Source organism: Ursus americanus, chromosome 6, assembly GCF_024610735.1.
Source record: "Ursus americanus isolate L20-20 chromosome 6, mUrsAme1.1.p, whole genome shotgun sequence".
Classification (NCBI taxonomy): Eukaryota; Metazoa; Chordata; class Mammalia; order Carnivora; family Ursidae; genus Ursus; species Ursus americanus.
Genome location: NC_142132.1, coordinates 43,450,480 through 43,468,875, shown reverse-complemented (window position 1 = coordinate 43,468,875; position 18,396 = coordinate 43,450,480). Strand labels below are relative to the sequence as shown.

Sequence of the window (18,396 nt, the reverse complement as noted above, 5' to 3'; positions counted from 1 at the left end):
CTCTCATGGAAGCAACGTTAGAAAAGAACCTCAGCTTTGGAGTCAGGCAGACCTGGTTCAGATGAGAAGTTACCGCAAGTCCTCTTGGGAGGTGAAAGAAAACCTCACTTTCCCTTGCTGCACACTGGAAATTCCATGCCATCATCCCTGAGGTTGGAGGGTGGGGGATTAAAGAAGACAACTGATGGATCACTCCCGCGCCTGGCCCCTCCTTCTATTATAAACTGATTGCAGTTTGCTAAGCAAATAAAGGAGGGAGAGTCATTTCTGATCAACAAGGTTCATAAAACATCTTTGGAAGAAAAGTGTCACACAGGTGGAGTAAAGTGTGGGGACTCCGGCCAAAAATGTTCTACCTGTAAAGGGTGGGGACGCTTCAGGCATTTTCCTAATTGACTATAGAAAATAGTCAAGTCACGAATTTGACTTGAAATTTTTTCTTCCTTGTAAATTCCCCTGCGTGTTAGATATGTCTCTGGAGTCTTCTCAGGAAGGCTTCCAAGTGTTCAAAATCACCTTCAGAAATTATTCAAAGCCTCCAATCTTATTATTTTTATACCCAAACCGCGTATGCTTAAGGTGTTCCTGTTAAGATGCTTCTCATTTTCACCTCTCTCAACTCAACATGAGATTTCAAATATTCTAAAGAGCCAAAGGTGTTCCTTCCTTTTTTAAAGTAGGAAGTTGATAGCTATCTCTGAAATGTTAAAAAAGCAGGTGAAAATTTGTGAACAGTGATTGTCTCTGGGTAAGGGGGAGGAGGAGCTGGGTGAACTGACACTTTATACCCTGTGTATTTAAACGAGCGGGGGGCGGAGATGGTTTCAGACGGTTTTCCTGAGCACCTACAAAGCAGGGTGGAATTCTGACATCGGAGTCTATTCTTCCCGTTTAAACAGATTGGTCCCAGGACACCTGCAAATCTGTGACTTGTATGTGTGAGTGGATAAGGAACGGAGCCCTGGAGATAGCTGGCTCTTCTGGCCCTTAACTGTGATCTGTGGTGAGATAAAAGCTGTGCTGAGAGCTTAACATCTGTTTCTGGCTCCACGCGGCGGGGCTGAGGGGCCTGGGAAAGTTACCCAAGTCCAGTGGATCCAGACACATCTCCCTCTTTACTAGCCTGAGAGTCTCATTTCTGCACCGTTGCTAAGCAATTGGCATTCAGCTTTAAGATTTGGCCTAATCCCCGCCCCCTTTGGCAGGAGGTTGCTCTTTTCTCCTCTGATGATAGTTTGCCAAAAGCAAAAAGCAAAAGGTACCTGTTACAACAACAGATCACAGTTGGGTGGCAGCCAAAGGTATGCTGTTGCGTGGAGAACCTAGTGGTGGCTCCCCAAATGACCTCACATAAAAATAAATGAGTAAATAAAATAGTGGTAATAGTCTTTCATGTGGACCATGCATGCAATTCTAATTTCAAGAAACATCTTTGGAAAACTCTGTGGAATTTAGGGACCTGTAATGTGCAATCTAAGTAAGAACAGGGTGCCGGCTGGCAAATGCAGCCTCAGGACCAGGCCCACCCTCTTCCCAGCCCTCTTTGCAACAGTGGCTGCTCGGAAGTCTCTCCTAGGCACCAGCTCCGGAGCTGTCCCTGGTGGGCCCCCCAGGGTCTTCCCGACCACACCCTCCGCCGTGGCCACCGCCTGCTCAGCCCAGCCATCAGGATTCAGAACACAGCTTGAAAAGGGAATCAGGCAGGGGCTGGGCAGGTGACTCACATGATATGACATATGGTCCTTAAGCCCAGTGACCCAACCAGTTTCTTTGTGTGGATTGCTTTTAAAGTTTTCGAAAATGCATATACGCTGACTTTCAAAAAACATCCCCAACTATTGATTTGCTCACCAAGCTATCCGAGCATGTGGTTTAAATTGTGTCTCTAATCTCTAGCCAGAGAGGAGGGCCAGTGAAGCGCCCCGTTGGCCAGTCTCGGGCAGCAGGGAACGTCTGCATTGGCTGCCGGGAAGCAGCAGGATCCCGGGGAGTGGAACCAGATACCGGCATCTTCCCGTGAGCACTTGGAAGCGGGTTGGTTAGCTCATTAGGGCAAAGGACAGATGGACATGATGCCACAAGGGCAAACACAAATTCTGTGTATTTGCACAGCTGCCTCCACCAACAGAAGCTCCGAGGCCAGGCACAGTGCCTTCCGTGTCCCTGGGGTCTAGTGCATGGCCTAGCCCAGCGTATGTCCAGTGAATAAGTGACGATGGCGGACTCTTCCCTATGCCCACTGGTGTAAGACGTTTTCTTCCTCCGCACATTTGCTCAGGCTGCCGCTGTACCTGAAGCGCCTTCTCATGTCATCCTAAACATCTGTCTGGGTCCAGCTGCGCCCACCTCCTTAACAGCTCTGTCAGTGTCCACGTGTCACACACGGCCCCTCACACATGCGCCGTCATTCGGGCTTGTGTCCATCTCACAGACGGTAGCAGACTCAGAGGCATTTAATGGCAAGCTTGAGGTCACACTGCTGTTAGATGACAAAGCAAGAACTCGAACCCAGGTCATCTGATTCCAGGCTCTCTGCTCCCTACGTTTCACAGACGGCTTGAGACTTTTCCCTGAGGCTTTGCAAAGGGTTTTATGGCCCTCCCTGCCACATCTTAGGAATGAGCAGGAAGATCTGTGTTTGATGGAATTATTACTGACACTAAAAGTTAACGTTCAACACCGGGAAGTGGCCCTTCCCTGGTGGGAGTTTCCTACTCTGACCACTGAGGCCAGTGCTGAGAGATCCCAGGGCCGGGCATTTATAGCTGTGTGTGTTACAGTTCACTAAATACTCTAACCTTCTCGAAAAGCTGGTTTTTTCCTCCTGGGAGCGGCTGACTCTACCCTTTTTGAGAATTCCAAGGCTGCTGGTGCCCTGCCCATCGGGAAACACCTTCCTGTATCACCCTATAAACGTCTGAGGTGGCTCCAGGAGGACCTTCGCGGCACAGCTGTCTCCCCAGGACGTGCGATTCCAGCCACCCCACCATGAGGCTTCTAGTCATCTCCAGCCTTCTCTGCATCTTGCTCCTCTGCTTCTCCGTCTTCTCTGTGGAAGGTAGGGCCATCTCCCGGGGTGTGGCTCCTGAGCAGAATGCAGGGCCTGGGAAGGTTGGAACTAGGAAATGTCCAAGGACAGGCCCCCCCAGGAGGCAGTCCCGGGCCCGGGAAGACAGGCTGTGACTCCTAAATCTAGCACCTCTATCCAGAGTGGCAGCACCCCTCCAATCTACATCCACAGCCCCAGATTCCCCAAAGACACACACAAGCTATGTAGAAAGTGATGTGAGGACCGTGGAAGCACACAGCCTCTGTGCAAGGTTGATTCTTGCACCTGAATCCTACCGAGCTAGAAATGCTGAAGGCACTCTCGGGTACGTGTGTCGTGCTTGCAGGACAGCAACTTTGCGTTGAGTGACTGAATTAATGAATGAAGTAGTGGATGAGTCTGAACTTCCTCAGATCTCGTGCACGGCAACCACGTGCAGCAGACCCAGCAGACCGGATGAGCATGTGTGTGTGCTGGGCGGGGAGACACGCTTGTGTGTGTTTGCAAGTGGGGGAGATGTTCCTTGCACCCCCATGGATATGAATATTTAGCTCTCCTGCCTTTATTGTTTCAAGTAGCTATTTTGAGCTTTTTCTCTTGCCTACCCATCTAGGCATTGCCTATCTTATTATTATTATTATTATTATTTTTTTTTTTTTTAGCCATTACGGTGGTTTAACATTTATTGGAGTTGGGGATGTAGACATATAGATGGGGCGAAAAACACCCATACCTTCATGACTCAAGAATAACCATGTTCAACATTTTATTTCTTTTTAATATCGGGGCGAGCATTTTATAAAATTAATATATCTCTATATGTTCCACGTTGTACCCCTTTGTTTATCACTGTATTATTATAATCACCAAAAATACTTATGGCTGAAATTATTCTGGAAGCATTTACACCAAAATGCCAATAGCAATCATCTCTGAGCAGTAGGATTATAGGAAGCATTTGTTTTCTAAAGTTTCTGCCATGAACGTTGCTGCATATGGAATATGGAAAACAGGGATTAGAGTTCCTCATCAACACAGTCCAAAGCAGTGCAATCTATCAGGCCTCTAATTTGGGGGCATGGGAGAGGTTGCCACCGTTACCTTAATGACAGCTCACTGAAGATCAATACCTTTCCCCATGAAGTTTCCAATCCATTTAGAAGCCTCTGGCACAGGCTCCAACGTGTGTTATTTAACTAATATTTTGGGGTATAACTTGCCATCAAGTGAATGTGCTATGATGAATTTCACGCTGAGACATTTAAATCGTTCACAATGTTGCACTATTTTAAGCATGTGGCAAAAAGCCTATGTGTATATAAAACACTTCTAGATTGCCAAAGGGAGAATACTAGGTCAATGAGCATGACACTTTGAGTGATGGTGCCGTTTTCTGGACAGGAATGTGAGGAAGACAGTATCTGCCCGCACTGACTTTGTTATTTCTGAAAAAAATAAAATCACTTCCAGGCCCACTCTTTCCCCTCCAGCCCTTCCATAGCCTGACCCATCCCGAGTTTCCTTGAATAAATACTCCTGACCCCAGCACTTGGGAGTGGAGGCTCATTCAAGTCATTCCTCCACAGATCTAACCCCGTGGTGTCCCCAAGCATGCTAAGGAAGGATCTCTGCCCCTCTGTGTTCACCCTCAGGGAGAAAAAATTCTAGTCATCTTATCAAGCCCTCAAAACGCAGGCTCTGCTGTTCCCGAGTTCCCAGCCCTGCCCTGACGACCCAGAAAGGTAAGCACTGCACCCTGTCCGGATGGTAAGAAGAGGTTCTGGGGAGGCCGTGGGACAGGTGGTATATATGGATCAGCCCCCAGCCGTGCCTGGCACAGAGAGGCCACAGCAGATGTGATCTTGGCCTCATGGAACTTCAGGTCTAATGGGGGGAACTGACCCCCCCCCAAAAAAAAGTCAAACAAGTAATCATTTTGAACCAAATACCTTCTGTTAAAAGAAAGAACAGAATGCAATTTGAAAATGGTACCAGGAACACACCCTACCCTGGGTGGGAGGCATCAGAGGAGGCCACATTTGAGACCTGAGGAAAGGCAAGGAGCTGGAAGGAGGAATGTGGAGAGGAGGTTTGGGGCGGGGGAAGCAGCAGGCATGGGGGCCTGAGATGGGCAAGAGGGGGCCATGGAAGACAGAGAGGCTGGTGAGTCATTGGGAGGTATTCAAGGAAGCTACTATCCAAGGCAGGGCTGGCCTCATGAGCTGGCATGTAAGGAAGGGTGACCAGGAGGAGGGTGGGACTCACAGGTTCAGAGAGTCCCAGGAGGCAGGCTGGAGGTGCAGAGCTGGGCTCCATGCCAGGGTGAGGCCTGGAGGAACAAGACTGCCCTCTCCCACAAGCCCTGGGGGGGCACTGGATGCTGAGGGAGACAGGCTTAAGGGGGGCTGCAGGCCCCCAGTTCCCAGCACTGGCCTAGGCTGGGGGCTGCTGGTGCATCGGAGTTGCCTGGCCCCCGTGTGAAGTTAGCACCACTAGACTTCCGCTGGCCTTTGGTAGGAGGGCCCCACGGCCTGGGGCAGGCAGAGCCCCCCATGGGAAAGCAGCAGAGCCCTGAGCCAGCAGGCCCGACACTAATCCGGGGCTCCTGCCCCCTACTCTGTGCGGCCTAAGGCCCCTCCCAGGGGTCTGAGAAGGCCCCAGCTGTGCTGGCTCCTCGGGGGCCATGGCCCAGGGAGCCCATGACCGCAGTCAGAGCCTCCAACCCGCCCCCCAGTCAGCTCCTGAGAGTCTTGTGCCAGGGAGCTTGGGTGTGAAGGAGAGGGTGGGAGGGAGACAGCATAGCTTAGCCTCCGGCCACTTCTTTGGAGAAGCTGACAACTCCTCCTTCCAAACTGGCATCACATCCAGCTGGGGCAGGATAAAAATAACCAGTTCTCACACACTGGACCCAGCTGTGAAGCACCCACCCAGGAGAGGTGAGAGTAAGTCACTGACTGTCTGACTGCAGCTCTGCTCCCCACTGAGGCCCCAGCCCGGTGGAGGAAGAGGAGTGTTTCCATGAAATAAATAAGGCAAAGCCCTAGGGAAGAGAGAAGTTGAGTCCCTCCCTGCTGAGTGAGTTCATCCCCAAACCCCTCCCCAGAATGGACTCACTCACAGGCAGTAAAAAGAAGTTAAAGATGTGCACAGACATGCACGCGTGTGCGTGCGTGTATACACACACACACACACACACACACACACACACACACACACAGAGTTCCTAGGAAAAACAGCCGGGTTAACTCCTTATGCACAGTACAAGGGCAGCTGTTTTATTAGTCACTCAACACTTTAGAATAATCTAGGTGTGTGACTTCATGTTGACTCTGGATTTCCTTTAGCATATATATATATTTTTTTAATAATATATATAATTATTTTATATATATAAATATATATATTTTTAATCCAATTGCAGAAACTTGCAAACAACTTCAAACAAAAAGAACAAAACAAACCTTTTTATTGGGTCCTTACTATATAATCTCGTTTAAATCCTTGGAACCACCCCAGGGAAGCACTGGCACCATTTTACAGATTGGGAAACTGAGGCTCAGAAAGCATCTGAGGCAGGGCCAGGAGCCCGGCTCTGCCCATCTCTCTCCACCGCAGCAAACTGCCTCTTCCACAGAGAGCAGGTTCCCTGTGGCTCTCGTGGAGACATGTGCATGCCCAAGCCTCCAGCTTTCCCCAAAGCAGGGCACCATCTGGGGTGGAATCCAGGTCCACCACCTGCTAGCTGTGTGCTCTCGAGCAGGTCACCCGGTTCTGCAAAGCCTCAGTCCCCTCACCTGTGAAAGGGGATGAGCATAGAATCAACTTGCCAGGCTCTGGTAAGGAGTCATTGAGGTCGTGACTAGAAAGCCTGGTGTTAGCCTGGCACCGAGTACCCCGTAAACACACCCTGCGGCTGCTGTGGAGGGAGTCGGAGTCCTGCCAGGGCACCTGAAGCAGGAGGTCAGCCATTTCCACACTAAAAACCAAAGCCTAAGCCCAGGCTCAGTGGTTCCACCCGCCATGTTCCCGGCCTGACCCCGGGGCCTTACTCAATGCTGGGTAATCAACAGCAGAGGGGCTGGGGGCGCGAAGCTCGGGGAATTCGGCCTCTGTACTCCGGTTCCCTGACATATGAGAGTGTCTGTACACCCGTCTGTCCAAAGAGAAAATAACAGAGTGTGCCTAGAGGATGTCCCCGAGCTGACACCACCAGCTACAACACACATACGCCAGTGTGAGGACTCTTTCATCTCCATGTCTCTCCAGAGCCTTGCTTCGAATGCAAGTGCGGTGTCTGGCCCGTGGGCATGACAGAAAGTGGCAGGCACAGGACGCTGGGTCAGTTCCACAAAACCAACACCCAAAATGAATGGGCTGAATGAATGACCAATTGCTATGTTTACCCCCATTTACCAGTTTGCTAAAAAAAAAAAAAAAAGCTTTTCCAAAGTATTCGAAAAGTGTCTCTCAATCTGTATAACAGCATGTCATAGCAGCATTTTTTTTTTTAATGGAGTGTTCAATTCGTGAACTCTGTTAGTGCTTGAAGGCCTCAGGGTGAGGCAGGGGACGGAATGACAGCTGTTTAGGCCCCAGCTGGGGCCTCTGTCAGGTCACCTTCCATCCAGGTGTCCTGAGGTTGTTGGAAGCTCTGGGGGAAGGCTGGGGAGGTCTTTGTGGAAGACCTGCCCCTCCCACAGACCGCCTGGGATCCAGAGCTCCATGCCACCCTCCCTGTTTTGAATTACTTGACCCACGCAGGAGACAGGGAGATTCCTCCCGTACCATGGGGTTGTCCTTGACTTTGGGAAGGGGCCCAAACTGCAGAGACAAAGATTACCCACTGAGGACCACCAGTGTGATGACTTGAGGGTTTTGGTGAATTTGGGTGACACCTGGGTGGACATAGAGCCAGTACCATGGACCCTGGAAGAGAGGAGGTAAAGAGGGTGCCCCACCCATCTTGTCCAGTGAGTGGGCCAATCAGCCAGAGGCTCACCTATCAGTAGCCTGGCTCGTTGGGGTTATATTCATTAGACATAACTGAAAAACAAAACACTCCCGGGGCTCCTGGGTGGCTCAGTGGGTTAAGCGTCTGCCTTTGGCTCAGGTCATGATCTCAAGGTCTTGGGATGGAACCCTGCGTCCGGGCTCCCTGCTCAGTGGGGAGCCTGCGTCTCCCTCTCCCTCTCCCTCTTCCCCCACCCCCTCTCATGCTCTCTCTCTCGAATAAATAAAATCTTAAAAAAACAAAACAAAACAAAACTACTCCCAACTTCAGTGGCCCAAAGCAACGTGTATTTCTTATTTTCCATGAATCTACAGGTCAGCTGAGCAGTTCTTCAACTATTAGCTGGGCTCATTTATTCTTCCACGGGTCGGATATACCATTCTGCGGATCTTGGCTGGGCTGTCTCACATGTTTGGGGGTCAGTGGTATGCAAGTCTGGGATGGTCTCAGTCGGGCACCTGGACCCTTTTCCACATGGTCTCTCATCCTCCAGCAGCCCAAACTTGTTCACAGAAGCTGCAGGGTTCCACCTATGTGAGTGAGGGCACCCAAGGCCTCTTGAGGCCTCAGAACTGGCCCACCTTTATCCCTGCTGCATTCAGCTGGCCAAAGCAAGTCACCAGGGCAGCCTAAATTGAAGGAGCAGAGAAAGAGACCCCATATCTTGCTGGGAAAAGCTACTAAGTCACATTGCAAAAACAGGGTGGAGAATTGCAACTGTATTTGCAATAAGTCAACCACCGTATTTATTGTAGGAGCCAGAGAAGTGAGTCTTAGGGATCTGAGGGGGGCAGGCTGCGGGTGGAAGCAGCATTCAGGAAATCATGGTCCTTCATCAGGCACGCTGACAAAAAATGCTCACAACACGATATTAATAGAAAAGGGTACCTTACACTGTATATTACTGTGATAATCACATTTGGAAGATGAAAGCACTTTCAAATAGGAAGAAAAAATACAAAGAAAACCATACCAATACTAGCACTGATTCATGATTAAGATATGAGGCCATGAATAAATTATGATAATTGAATTTATTTTTTATAACAGGTGGTCATACAGCAATTATTGTATAGCACTTCCATCTGCTAACTCACAATAATCTGAAGAGTTAGATACTATTACCGTCCCGATTTTTACAGATGAAGAGCCAAAGCACAGAGAGGTTAAGTCACTGGTGGAAGGTCATCCAGCTAGTAAGTATAAGTGGTAGAGCTGGGCTTTAAATCCAAGCACTTCGGTTCCAGATTCTATGTTCTCAACTCTCACACCACCTTGCAGGTAATAATAATCTGGAAACAAGGAGAAAAAAAGAATAATCTCATCACAGTAATTTAGTAATTCTCCTCATTCGTGTTTCTTTTGTGGTTTTTTTTTTTTTGTGCAACCGTGTTTTATTTTTATTGTATCTCATTTTTTTCACATTAAAATTAACATTACACCATGAGCATTTTTCTTCCTGTTGCTACCTAGTCTTCATAATCGCAGGGTTTTATCACCACTAACCGTTTTCCATCATAAGATGCCATTACTATTTCTCCACCATAGAACATTCAACTTGTTTTCAGAAATTTTTTTCTGGTATTCAAAACCAAACTATAAAGAACAGTCTGATGCATGCAGATTTTTCTTGTGGATTATTCCTCCCATAAGTGGGACTGGTCTGTCAAGAGGCAAACATGGCTTTGAGACACACATTGTCTGCAACATGCTCTCTGGGAGGAGATAGCCCAAGGGGTCCGAGGGCCTGCGAGTACATGTGCGAGGACCCTCCTACCATGGCCATCAGAAACAGGCCTTCCAGACCCTCAACTTTAGTAGACTGTGCTCTTTTTTTTTTTTTTTAATTTTATCCGTTCATTTGTCAGAGAGAGAGAGCACGCACATGAGAGAACAAGCAGGGGGAGCAGCAGGCGCCCCGCTGATGCGGGACTCGATCCAAGGACCCTGGGATCATGACCTGAGCCCAAGGCAGACAACTAACAGACAGAGCCACCCAGGCGCCCCTAGTGGACTGTGCTCTTGACAGAGCCAGTTTAGCCCATAAGCCACCTTCTCACCATTTTCTGCTGGTAAATCAGATTTCTCCCTGATGGGACTAAAATAAACTGAGCCGGTCACATTTGCCATGAAGGGTTCCTTCTGGGCCTCCAGGAAGAAGATAAGCTTCTCGCCTTGATTTTTAAAAACTCTTTGTGCCTAGAAATGAACCTTAATTGTGTTCTCTCCTTTCTCCACCCCCACTCTGCCTGCCTCTCTGGCTCTTGTCTTGCCTGCACCATCACTCCTTCCCAGGGCGCCCTGTGAGGCTCTGCAGACCGTGTAAGTTCAAGCCAGAGTCCCGCATTTGGGTGGTACCTGGGGCTCTCCCGCAAGTGTAATGTTCCCCAGACAAGACTGCACACAGCTAAGACCCTCATGCCCAGTGCTCGAGGCACCCGGAAGTCTCAGGTTCTCCCAGGATGCTCCTCTCGAAGCTGGGGCTGATGGCAAAGATGTCAAGAGCTTCGGCCCATGGAAGCTTCTACCCATGAACATGAGCCTCTTCTCTTAAAGACACAACATTTCTTCCTGCCACGTTGGACCGTGCTCACATTGCCTTTTAGAAAAGCCTGAACTAGAATTTTCTGAAAACCACAACATAAATACAAAAGTCAAAAATCTGGAATGCCTGTCTTGCTGTGTGGCCTTGAACGAGTAAGTTAGCTTCTCTGGGTTCATGTTGGCTTCAGAGATGTAAAGTCGGGAGAGGAAAAAACCCTTCAAGGAAGACCCTTCAGTCACTGGCATCAGTTGGTTTCACTACCCTTTTCAACCCTCATGACAGTGAACTGGGAGGTTGGAGGGCTTCACCTTGGGCAGAAAGGGCCCTAAGAAAGTTCCAGAATTTCAGATGCCAGTCCCAATTATGCCACCAACTTTCAGAGTTATTCAGGCTCCGCCCACTTGGTCTCAGTCCCCACGGGGCCCCTACAGTGCTGACAGTCAAGATGCCACTCTGACTTGTGTCAGCTACAGATCCAGACCCTTCTAAGCCGGCTAGGGTGGAGGGTAACAGGCCCCCAAGAGCAGCGACCAAGTCTGCTGAGGCACAGCCGTCCTGAAATACACGTAGCCTCTAACCGTCCCACATCTGATGGCCCCTGAAGGAACCGCTTCCTAACTTCCTGATGTGAGTCTGCCGGGAAGAACCCTCAAGCACACAAATAATCAATAAACACACAAAATGCATGGCATATCCTTGTTTGAGAAAGTCGGCGATGGGGCCTGAGCCACAGCTTTCTGCTAGAGGCCACCCCTTCATCACAGCAAAATCTAACTATGAGAAGGTAGAGTGGGGACTCCTAACAATAGCAAAGGTCTTGGTCCGACACACCAGGACTCAAATCCTAGTCCTGCCCAGGATTTTCTGTGTGACCTGGGTGAGTCAGTTCCCTTTTCTGTAAAATGTAGAGCCCAGGACCCATTCGGAGGGCTGACATGAGGCTCCCTCACACAAATGGATGGAAAGGGCCCACGAAGGGCACGCAGAGGGGCTCCGTTCGGGAAGTCCCTGCCTTCCCTGCCCCCCCACCCACTCCTCCACCCCTCCACCTCCCCCACCCCCTGGGGCTGAGCTTCTGCCCACAAGGAGCCAGGGCTTCGGGGCTATGGCTCAGAGGGAACAGATGGCCCAGGTCTAAGAGGCTTATCTCTCAGGAAAGCTTCCTTCTTATCTGATTCTCCCAGCAAGGTGAGAAGCCCCTCTCCACGCCACCCGCACAGCCGTGTCTGTGAGTGCCAGGCCCACCAGATGCAAGGCTGGTGGGCAGACGTTCTCTGGCATGGGGCTCTGGGGACAGCCGTCCCAGGGCCAGCCAGAGCCCCTACCTTGTCGTGCCAAACCTTTCCCTTCATTCAGAGCCTGCATTCACGGGCTGGCTCACTCACTCACTCGCCCATTCCCGGGGTAGCCAGTGGCCAGAGAGTGCTAGGTTCTGAGGCTCAGACATGAACAAATGCGGTCCTTGAGGGCTGAGAAGCACCGGGCTGTGAGCACCAGGGCATGAGCTCCGGGGCAGAAACAGAGGGCCGGGCACAGGAGAGGGAGGGAAAAGATAAGCTGACGCTTGAGTTGAAATAGGGGAGATTTCCAGCTAGAGAAGGGATATGCGTGTGCAAGTGTAAGCATGTGTAAATGTGTGCATGTTGTGGGGGGGCGAAGAAGGGGAGCAGTAAAGGCCAGGCAGAAGACTTGAGTGAGGAGAATTCACAGCAACTGGACAGCAGGACCAGGGCACAAAGGGAAAGGAGAGGAGTCCATCTGGGGCTCCCAGACTGTCATCAGATACTGAGAGTTTATCGTGAGGATGATGAAGAGCCAGAAGTATTTGCAAGCAGGAGGGAAGGCATATAGGAAGGGCCATTAGGAGGAGATGGAATGAGCTGGAACTGAGGCAGGGCCAGGGGCAAGGAGCAGAGGAATTAGAGGGGTTCTGAGCAGCAGTCGAGTGGCCTTACAGACTTGGTAGCTGGGTGGGCTTTGAGACTGGTCCACGGTGAACATTCCTGGGCTGGGTCAGACTCTCAGCAGGAACTCCCTCGGCAAGGTGCACCACACAGCCACCGGCCGTGGGACAGGTGACGATTCCACGTCCTTGACCCCAGGCCTTCTCCTCTCCTCTCCATCACCACCAGCCCCGCCCCACCCTGCAACACACCGACAGAAAAGGCAAAGAAAACACTCACACCTAGCTAAATATGTGTGTTTGAGAGTCAGCCAGGAAGACCAATCCAGAGGTTGTGTGTCCAGCCACTGAACCAAGTCTAGCCTTATGTTCTGGAAAGCATGGGCCCCAGGAGCCTCAGCTTCTTTGTGGGCAGGAAAGACCAGTCACTTAATGCACACAAATAAAAGGAGGACACAGCCACCCGTTGGGAAAAGGAGAAGGCTATCTCTGGGGCAGGAGTGCAGGCCCTGGCATACAGGAGACCAGCCTCGGGTAGGATGGGCAGGGACCCACAGGGACCTTCCGGGGACACCAGCCCCTCAGTGCAGCCCAGGCCAAAGGTGGGAGGTGCAAAAGGGAGCCGAGGACCCTGCTCCTGCCTGTTCCCACCCCCACCCCTGCCCCATCTCTCCTTCCTCTGGGAAGTGAGGGAAAGCCTGACACCCACTCCCAAGCAGAGATTCCCATGCAGAGCTGGAGGCTGGCCAAAGGCCACAACCTTTCCTTCCCACTCTCTCACCTGTGGGATGTCACCTCCAGAAGTTGCAACACAAGCTTTTAAATTTGGTGGAAGAACTTTACCGTCAAAGGGTGCATTGAGTCTACAGGGAACGTCTGATGAATAAGGTTATTCAAGGCTACTGGGGATCCCATGAGGATTCCAAACATCCAGAAGTGACTTGAATTTATAAAACTTGAATTCATATTTTGCCCTTATTGACTCCCCGAAGAACCTAGACAGAGTGGCAGCTGGCACTAAAGTCACTAGGGAAAAGTATACAGTCTCCATGGCAACACCCTGAGTGTGTGGGGCACGTGGCATAGTTGAGAGAGCCCAGGCTTCACAGATGTGGGTTCAAATGAGGGTTCGGTCAGGTGCCTACTGGCTGACATCGGGGATGTCAGGTGACCTCTTAGAGCCCCAGATTCCCCACCTGTAAAGCGAGGCTGACTGTCTGTCACACAGGGCTGCTGGGGAGACTAATAAGATGAGAAGTGCCTGGCTCTGAAACAGAAGCCAAATGATGGTCACAGATCTGCTTCCAGCAAACTCGACAGATCCAGTCTCTCCCCCTCCTCACCACCATTCCGGATTGCGTCCTCCTGGACCAATTTCCTCCCTGGCTACCCACATGCACTTTACAGCCCTGTGTGTTCACCTGTTCTGCTGACTCAGCTCCAAGCTGATTTCTGGGCAAACCATGTGGGGTAGACCACCTTCTGGAGCGCTACAGAGAGAGGCCAAGCCCCAGCTGGCTAATGTTCACACACGACCCCACATGTGACTCCCCTGACCAACTCCACAGCCCTTTTCCCCGCCTTGGAAGCATCATAAAACTTCTAGGGTAAGAATGTGTTCAGGGTTCAAATCTGCTGCCCGAGGCCGGGGCTGCACCTTGCCAGTTTACCAGCAGCCTCATACCACGTGGACAGGTCCAGAGGCAACCGGCAGACTTGTTATCAACAGCTCCGTCTCTGGAAAAGATCTTTGGCTCATCTGTTGTTTAATCTGTCAAACCGCACTGCCCCTCAGGATTTGCGAAGTGTGAACCAGAGGTGGGAGAGGTCAGGTTGCAAGACAGCAGAACAGAAAAAGGTTCTTTTCCACATCAAAAGGTAGCCATTTTGCTTGTTCAACTTAGCGTTTAGAGACACGGTGGGTATGAACACGTATCCATGTGCGGCAGTCTCCACCACTCCCTGCTGCCTGTAGCTCAGCCTTCACACACTAGCCTCCTGCCTGGCTCAGCAGGCATGTCCGTGGATGCCCCTTGGCTACTCCAGTCTATCAACTTGAGGAAGGATGGACTGGGAAGGAGCATGTCAAAGGCATGCAGAGGATTAGTTGCTGACTAGGACGAGGAAGCCAGACTTACGACATCGTCAGGGACCTCTTCATGCATTCATTTATTCAGTCACTCCTCCAGCTGGTCAACAATTACTCACTGACGACCTACTATGTGACAAGCCCTGTGTAGATACTGAAGAAACTTACGCATGACATGGTCTCTGCCCTAAAAGGTTCACAGCACTCTGTGGGAGATACCAAGGCAGACAGATTACAGCACTGAAGTCTTGTAAAGACCCTGTCAAGTCCCACGTAGGGACCAATTCCCCTTGGGGGCAGAAGATGCCAGGGAAAAAAAACCCTTCTGGAGGAGAAGACATTCTTTGCTGTGTCCCCTACCTAGACTCAGCCAGGAGGCAGGCTGGATGGCAAAGGAGAGCGAGCACTGTGAGGTGAAGACAGGCAACATCAGGGTGGAGCTTCTGCCCACCTGTGTTGAGTGTCAGTGACCAAGAGCCAGCATCACGACCCAGGAGTCAGAACCACTGGGTACTAGTACCGACGAGATGGGTCCTGGGGAACAGGTGGCAGCCCCAGGCTCCTGCCTAGTACCTCAGTTACAGGGACAGGCAGCGCCTTAGATAGGGGAGGAGTCCCATCTACATGTCAGAGGAAACCAGTGTAGCCACCCTACACCTGGCCTGGACAGAGCAAGCAGACAGGGGAAGGCCACGTTTCAGAGTAGATGGTAGATCGGACAAGAGCAAAGAGGCTGTGAGAGCCCGGGTTGCATGTAGGCAGCTAGAGGAAGAACACACTCGCGTGCCCAGGCTGGCAGCTGACACTCAAATTCCCATTTACTGACAGCCGGACCAGCTGTTGTAAATCCACCTGAGGAAATGCTGTCAGCACCTGACCGAGAGGCTAGACTGATTTAGTGTTTCACTGCTGGTGCCACGGCTAGGAGGCCCTAGAAGAGAGGGAGCTCGTCACCCTGCAGGGGTGATAGACATGTGGAGGAGAAGGCGACGTGTGTCTGAGGCTGCCCAGGGTCTGCAGGTGAGGGCCAAGCCCTGTGTCTCACAGCAGGTGAGCCCTTCCCAGCTATGACACACCGAGCCTTCCACAGAGCCTCTCATTCTCTGCGCCAAAGGTCAAGACCAGGGTCCGTGGTGAGAACCTCCGTGAAGAACTGCTGTTTTCCCAGGTTCTCAAATGCTTTGTGGACAGGGATGGATCTACAGGGACCAGCTTGTCCCAGTTTACCCCAGACCTTCCTAGTGTCATCACTGAATGTCCCACATCCCTGGAAACGCCCTCAGCCCCCGGCAAACCAGGACAGCTAGTCATGCTAGCAGAGCTGAGCCGGTACAGTTGAAGAGGGGTGGTCTCTTTAAGGAAAAAATATATATAAACTACAAATACAAAATTAAGGCTATGGAAGAGACGTGTGAGCAAGGCTCCCAGGAGCTGAAGCTTCAGTAGCTTCACGGTCATCTCCCTCTGCCGCTGAATGTTTCAGCTTTTTTTGGAGTTAGCCCAAACTGGACGTGACTCCAGGCTCATTCCCTCAATGGCCGTGTGAAGCTGGACAAGGGACTTGCCCTCTCTGTGCTTTGCTCCTTCCTTTCTAAGGCAGGGACAATTGCATCAGAAGACGTCATTGTTACACGAGATAATATGGGTAACTACACACACACACACACACACACACACACACACACACACACACACGGCATGTGGGGGTACTCCTTCATTCACTATTCCTCTCCAGTGCAAGTCTGTTGACTGAGTGAACTGAGGAGAAAGAAGTCAAGGCACCAGAACCACGTGAGGAGGAAGGAGGCAGACGGGAACAGTCAGCACACTGGCGAGGTGTTCACCCCAGGACACCCTTGCTCTGCCTCCAGCACACTGGGTGATCTACAGAAAGCCTCAGTCTCCTCATCTCTATGGAGACTTGTGGAAGCTTGCCTTGGCCTTGTCCCAACATCTTGTGACAGAAAGATGCACAAATGTCCGTGCAATTTACAATGCATTTTCCAGAGTCACCGGGGTGGCTAGGTTGGTTAAGCATCTGACTCTTGGTTTTGGCTCAGGCCATGATTTCAGGGTCCTGACCTCAGGGTCCTGAGATGGAGCCCCACACTCAGGGGGAAGTCTGCTCCCCTTCCTCTGTCTGTCCCCAGCTCGCTCATGCATGCATGCTGTCTCTCAAATAAATACATAAATATTAAAAAAAATAATAAAGCGCATTTTCCAGCCAAAGGGCCAAACCCATGGAGATTCAAGTAGAAAGGTTCTGGTTAACTGGGCCTGAAAATTGCCCCACGCTCTGGGACTACTGATTCATTTCCTTGTCCCGATTCCTCTTGCTAAGTAGATCAAGGAGGGCTGACCCAGGGGGACGGGTGATGTTCTGTTCTGATGAAGGCCCCTACAGAGAAATATTGAGACCCCAGCCATGGAGGCCTCTCCAAGAAGCACACAAAGAGGTCTCTCCATCTGTGGATACACCCTTCCAAGGTCATCCTGGGGAGTGACCAAGCTTGGGCCTAAAGTGACCGCAGTGTGCCCCTGTGAGTAGAAGGGACCAGGCTGCTTCTCCAACCAAACCAGTGTCAGAGCAAGAGAATGAGTGCGAAGTCTGGGGAAATCTACCAACAACCAGGAAGCTTTTCTGCTTCACTTACTTTTCAGCATCCAGCGCCCCCCCCCCCCCCAGCAGCGCCTTGCTTTGACTAACTGTCCTTCGGGGATAGGGAGCTCACCCCTCCTGGGGCAGTCCACACCTCTGCTGACCGGCTTTGTTGGCAAGCCTGTCCCAGGCACGAGCTTGATCCTGCCTTCATCCATTCATCCTTCCTTACAAGGCCTGAATGGGTCTTCTACTTCTCCATTGGCACCCACTGGACACGGGAGAGGGAGTAGGCCACCCTGCTACTGGGTAACTTCAGCCTCCCACCTTAGTGATGACTTGAACACCGCCCCCCCTTCCCCACCATATATGTGAACCCCCACTAGTGATCACACAAGCTAGCGATCCCACCCGCTGGGACAGCTGGCTTGGTCTGGGGGGCAGGACAGAAAGGAGTTGGGATCCCAGTGAAGTGGGCCTGATAACGCCCCCCCCCCCCCCCGTCTGCTCCTCTCCCTACCACAACCCTCCTCTTTGTCTTTTGATCTCACTGCCCCCCCCCAAGCCTTCGGAGGCACTTCCCTGGAACCTTCCCCTCCACCCCGGCCCCCGCCCCACGCCCCCAGCCGATCCATCCCCTTCTGCCCTTTCCTCCTCTAGTCTAGAGGGACCCCTCTAGTCTCAGGCTGTCTTACAGCCTGGAACGCTCAGGCTCAGAGAGTGCCAAACTCCCTCAAAGTCACGGTGGAAGTTCGTAAAAAGGGAAACCTCCAGCGGAGCCCAGGCCCACCAGAACTTGGGGACCCCCAGAAGCCCCAATTTTCCAGCGCTCTGCTCAGGGCCATCGGGGGGAAGACATCTGGCCCCCTCCCCAGTGCCCCGGAGGGCTGCGAAGCTGGGGACCCCTCGGCGCCTGCGCTCCAGTCCAGGGCGAGGGGGGCGTGGTAAGGAGACGAGTTCGCCGCCACCCCTCCCGCCCGAGGCTGGGAGCCAGGCCCCGCACCTCCGCGCGCACTAATTGGTGTCTTCTGGCGGCTGGCGGGAGCGCTCCAGCTGCGCGGATCCGAGCGGTGTCATCCGCTTAGCGCCCTCGCGCCACCCGGCGCGCCCGCCCCGCGCCCCTCCCGCCGCCGCCCCCACCGTCGTCTCTGCACTCCGCGCAGCCCGGGGCATGCTCCGCGCTCCTGCGCCCGGCCCGGC

At 51.8% G+C, this 18,396-nt stretch overlaps 1 protein-coding gene across 1 annotated transcript; it reads left to right on the top strand.

The window, feature by feature from the left end:
* Positions 1-2,627: 2,627 nt before the first annotated feature.
* Positions 2,628-10,706, top strand: GPR15LG (G protein-coupled receptor 15 ligand). The gene is made up of 4 exons (XM_087863190.1): positions 2,628-3,058; positions 4,702-4,816; positions 6,130-6,182; positions 10,356-10,706. The coding sequence occupies exons 1-4, from the start codon at positions 2,989-2,991 to the stop codon at positions 10,439-10,441; spliced, it is 324 nt and encodes a 107-aa protein (XP_087719316.1). The 5' UTR covers positions 2,628-2,988; the 3' UTR covers positions 10,442-10,706.
* Positions 10,707-18,396: the final 7,690 nt, after the last annotated feature.

Bases quoted from the DNA above. Each gene is read 5' to 3' on its own strand.
- GPR15LG (XM_087863190.1), top strand. From the start codon at position 2,989: ATGAGGCTTCTAGTCATCTCCAGCCTTCTCTGCATCTTGCTCCTCTGC. The intron at 3,059-4,701 runs GTAGGGCCATCT...GTTCACCCTCAG, and splicing joins CTCCGTCTTCTCTGTGGAAG to GGAGAAAAAATTCTAGTCAT. The intron at 4,817-6,129 runs GTAAGAAGAGGT...CTGCTGAGTGAG, and splicing joins CACTGCACCCTGTCCGGATG to TTCATCCCCAAACCCCTCCC.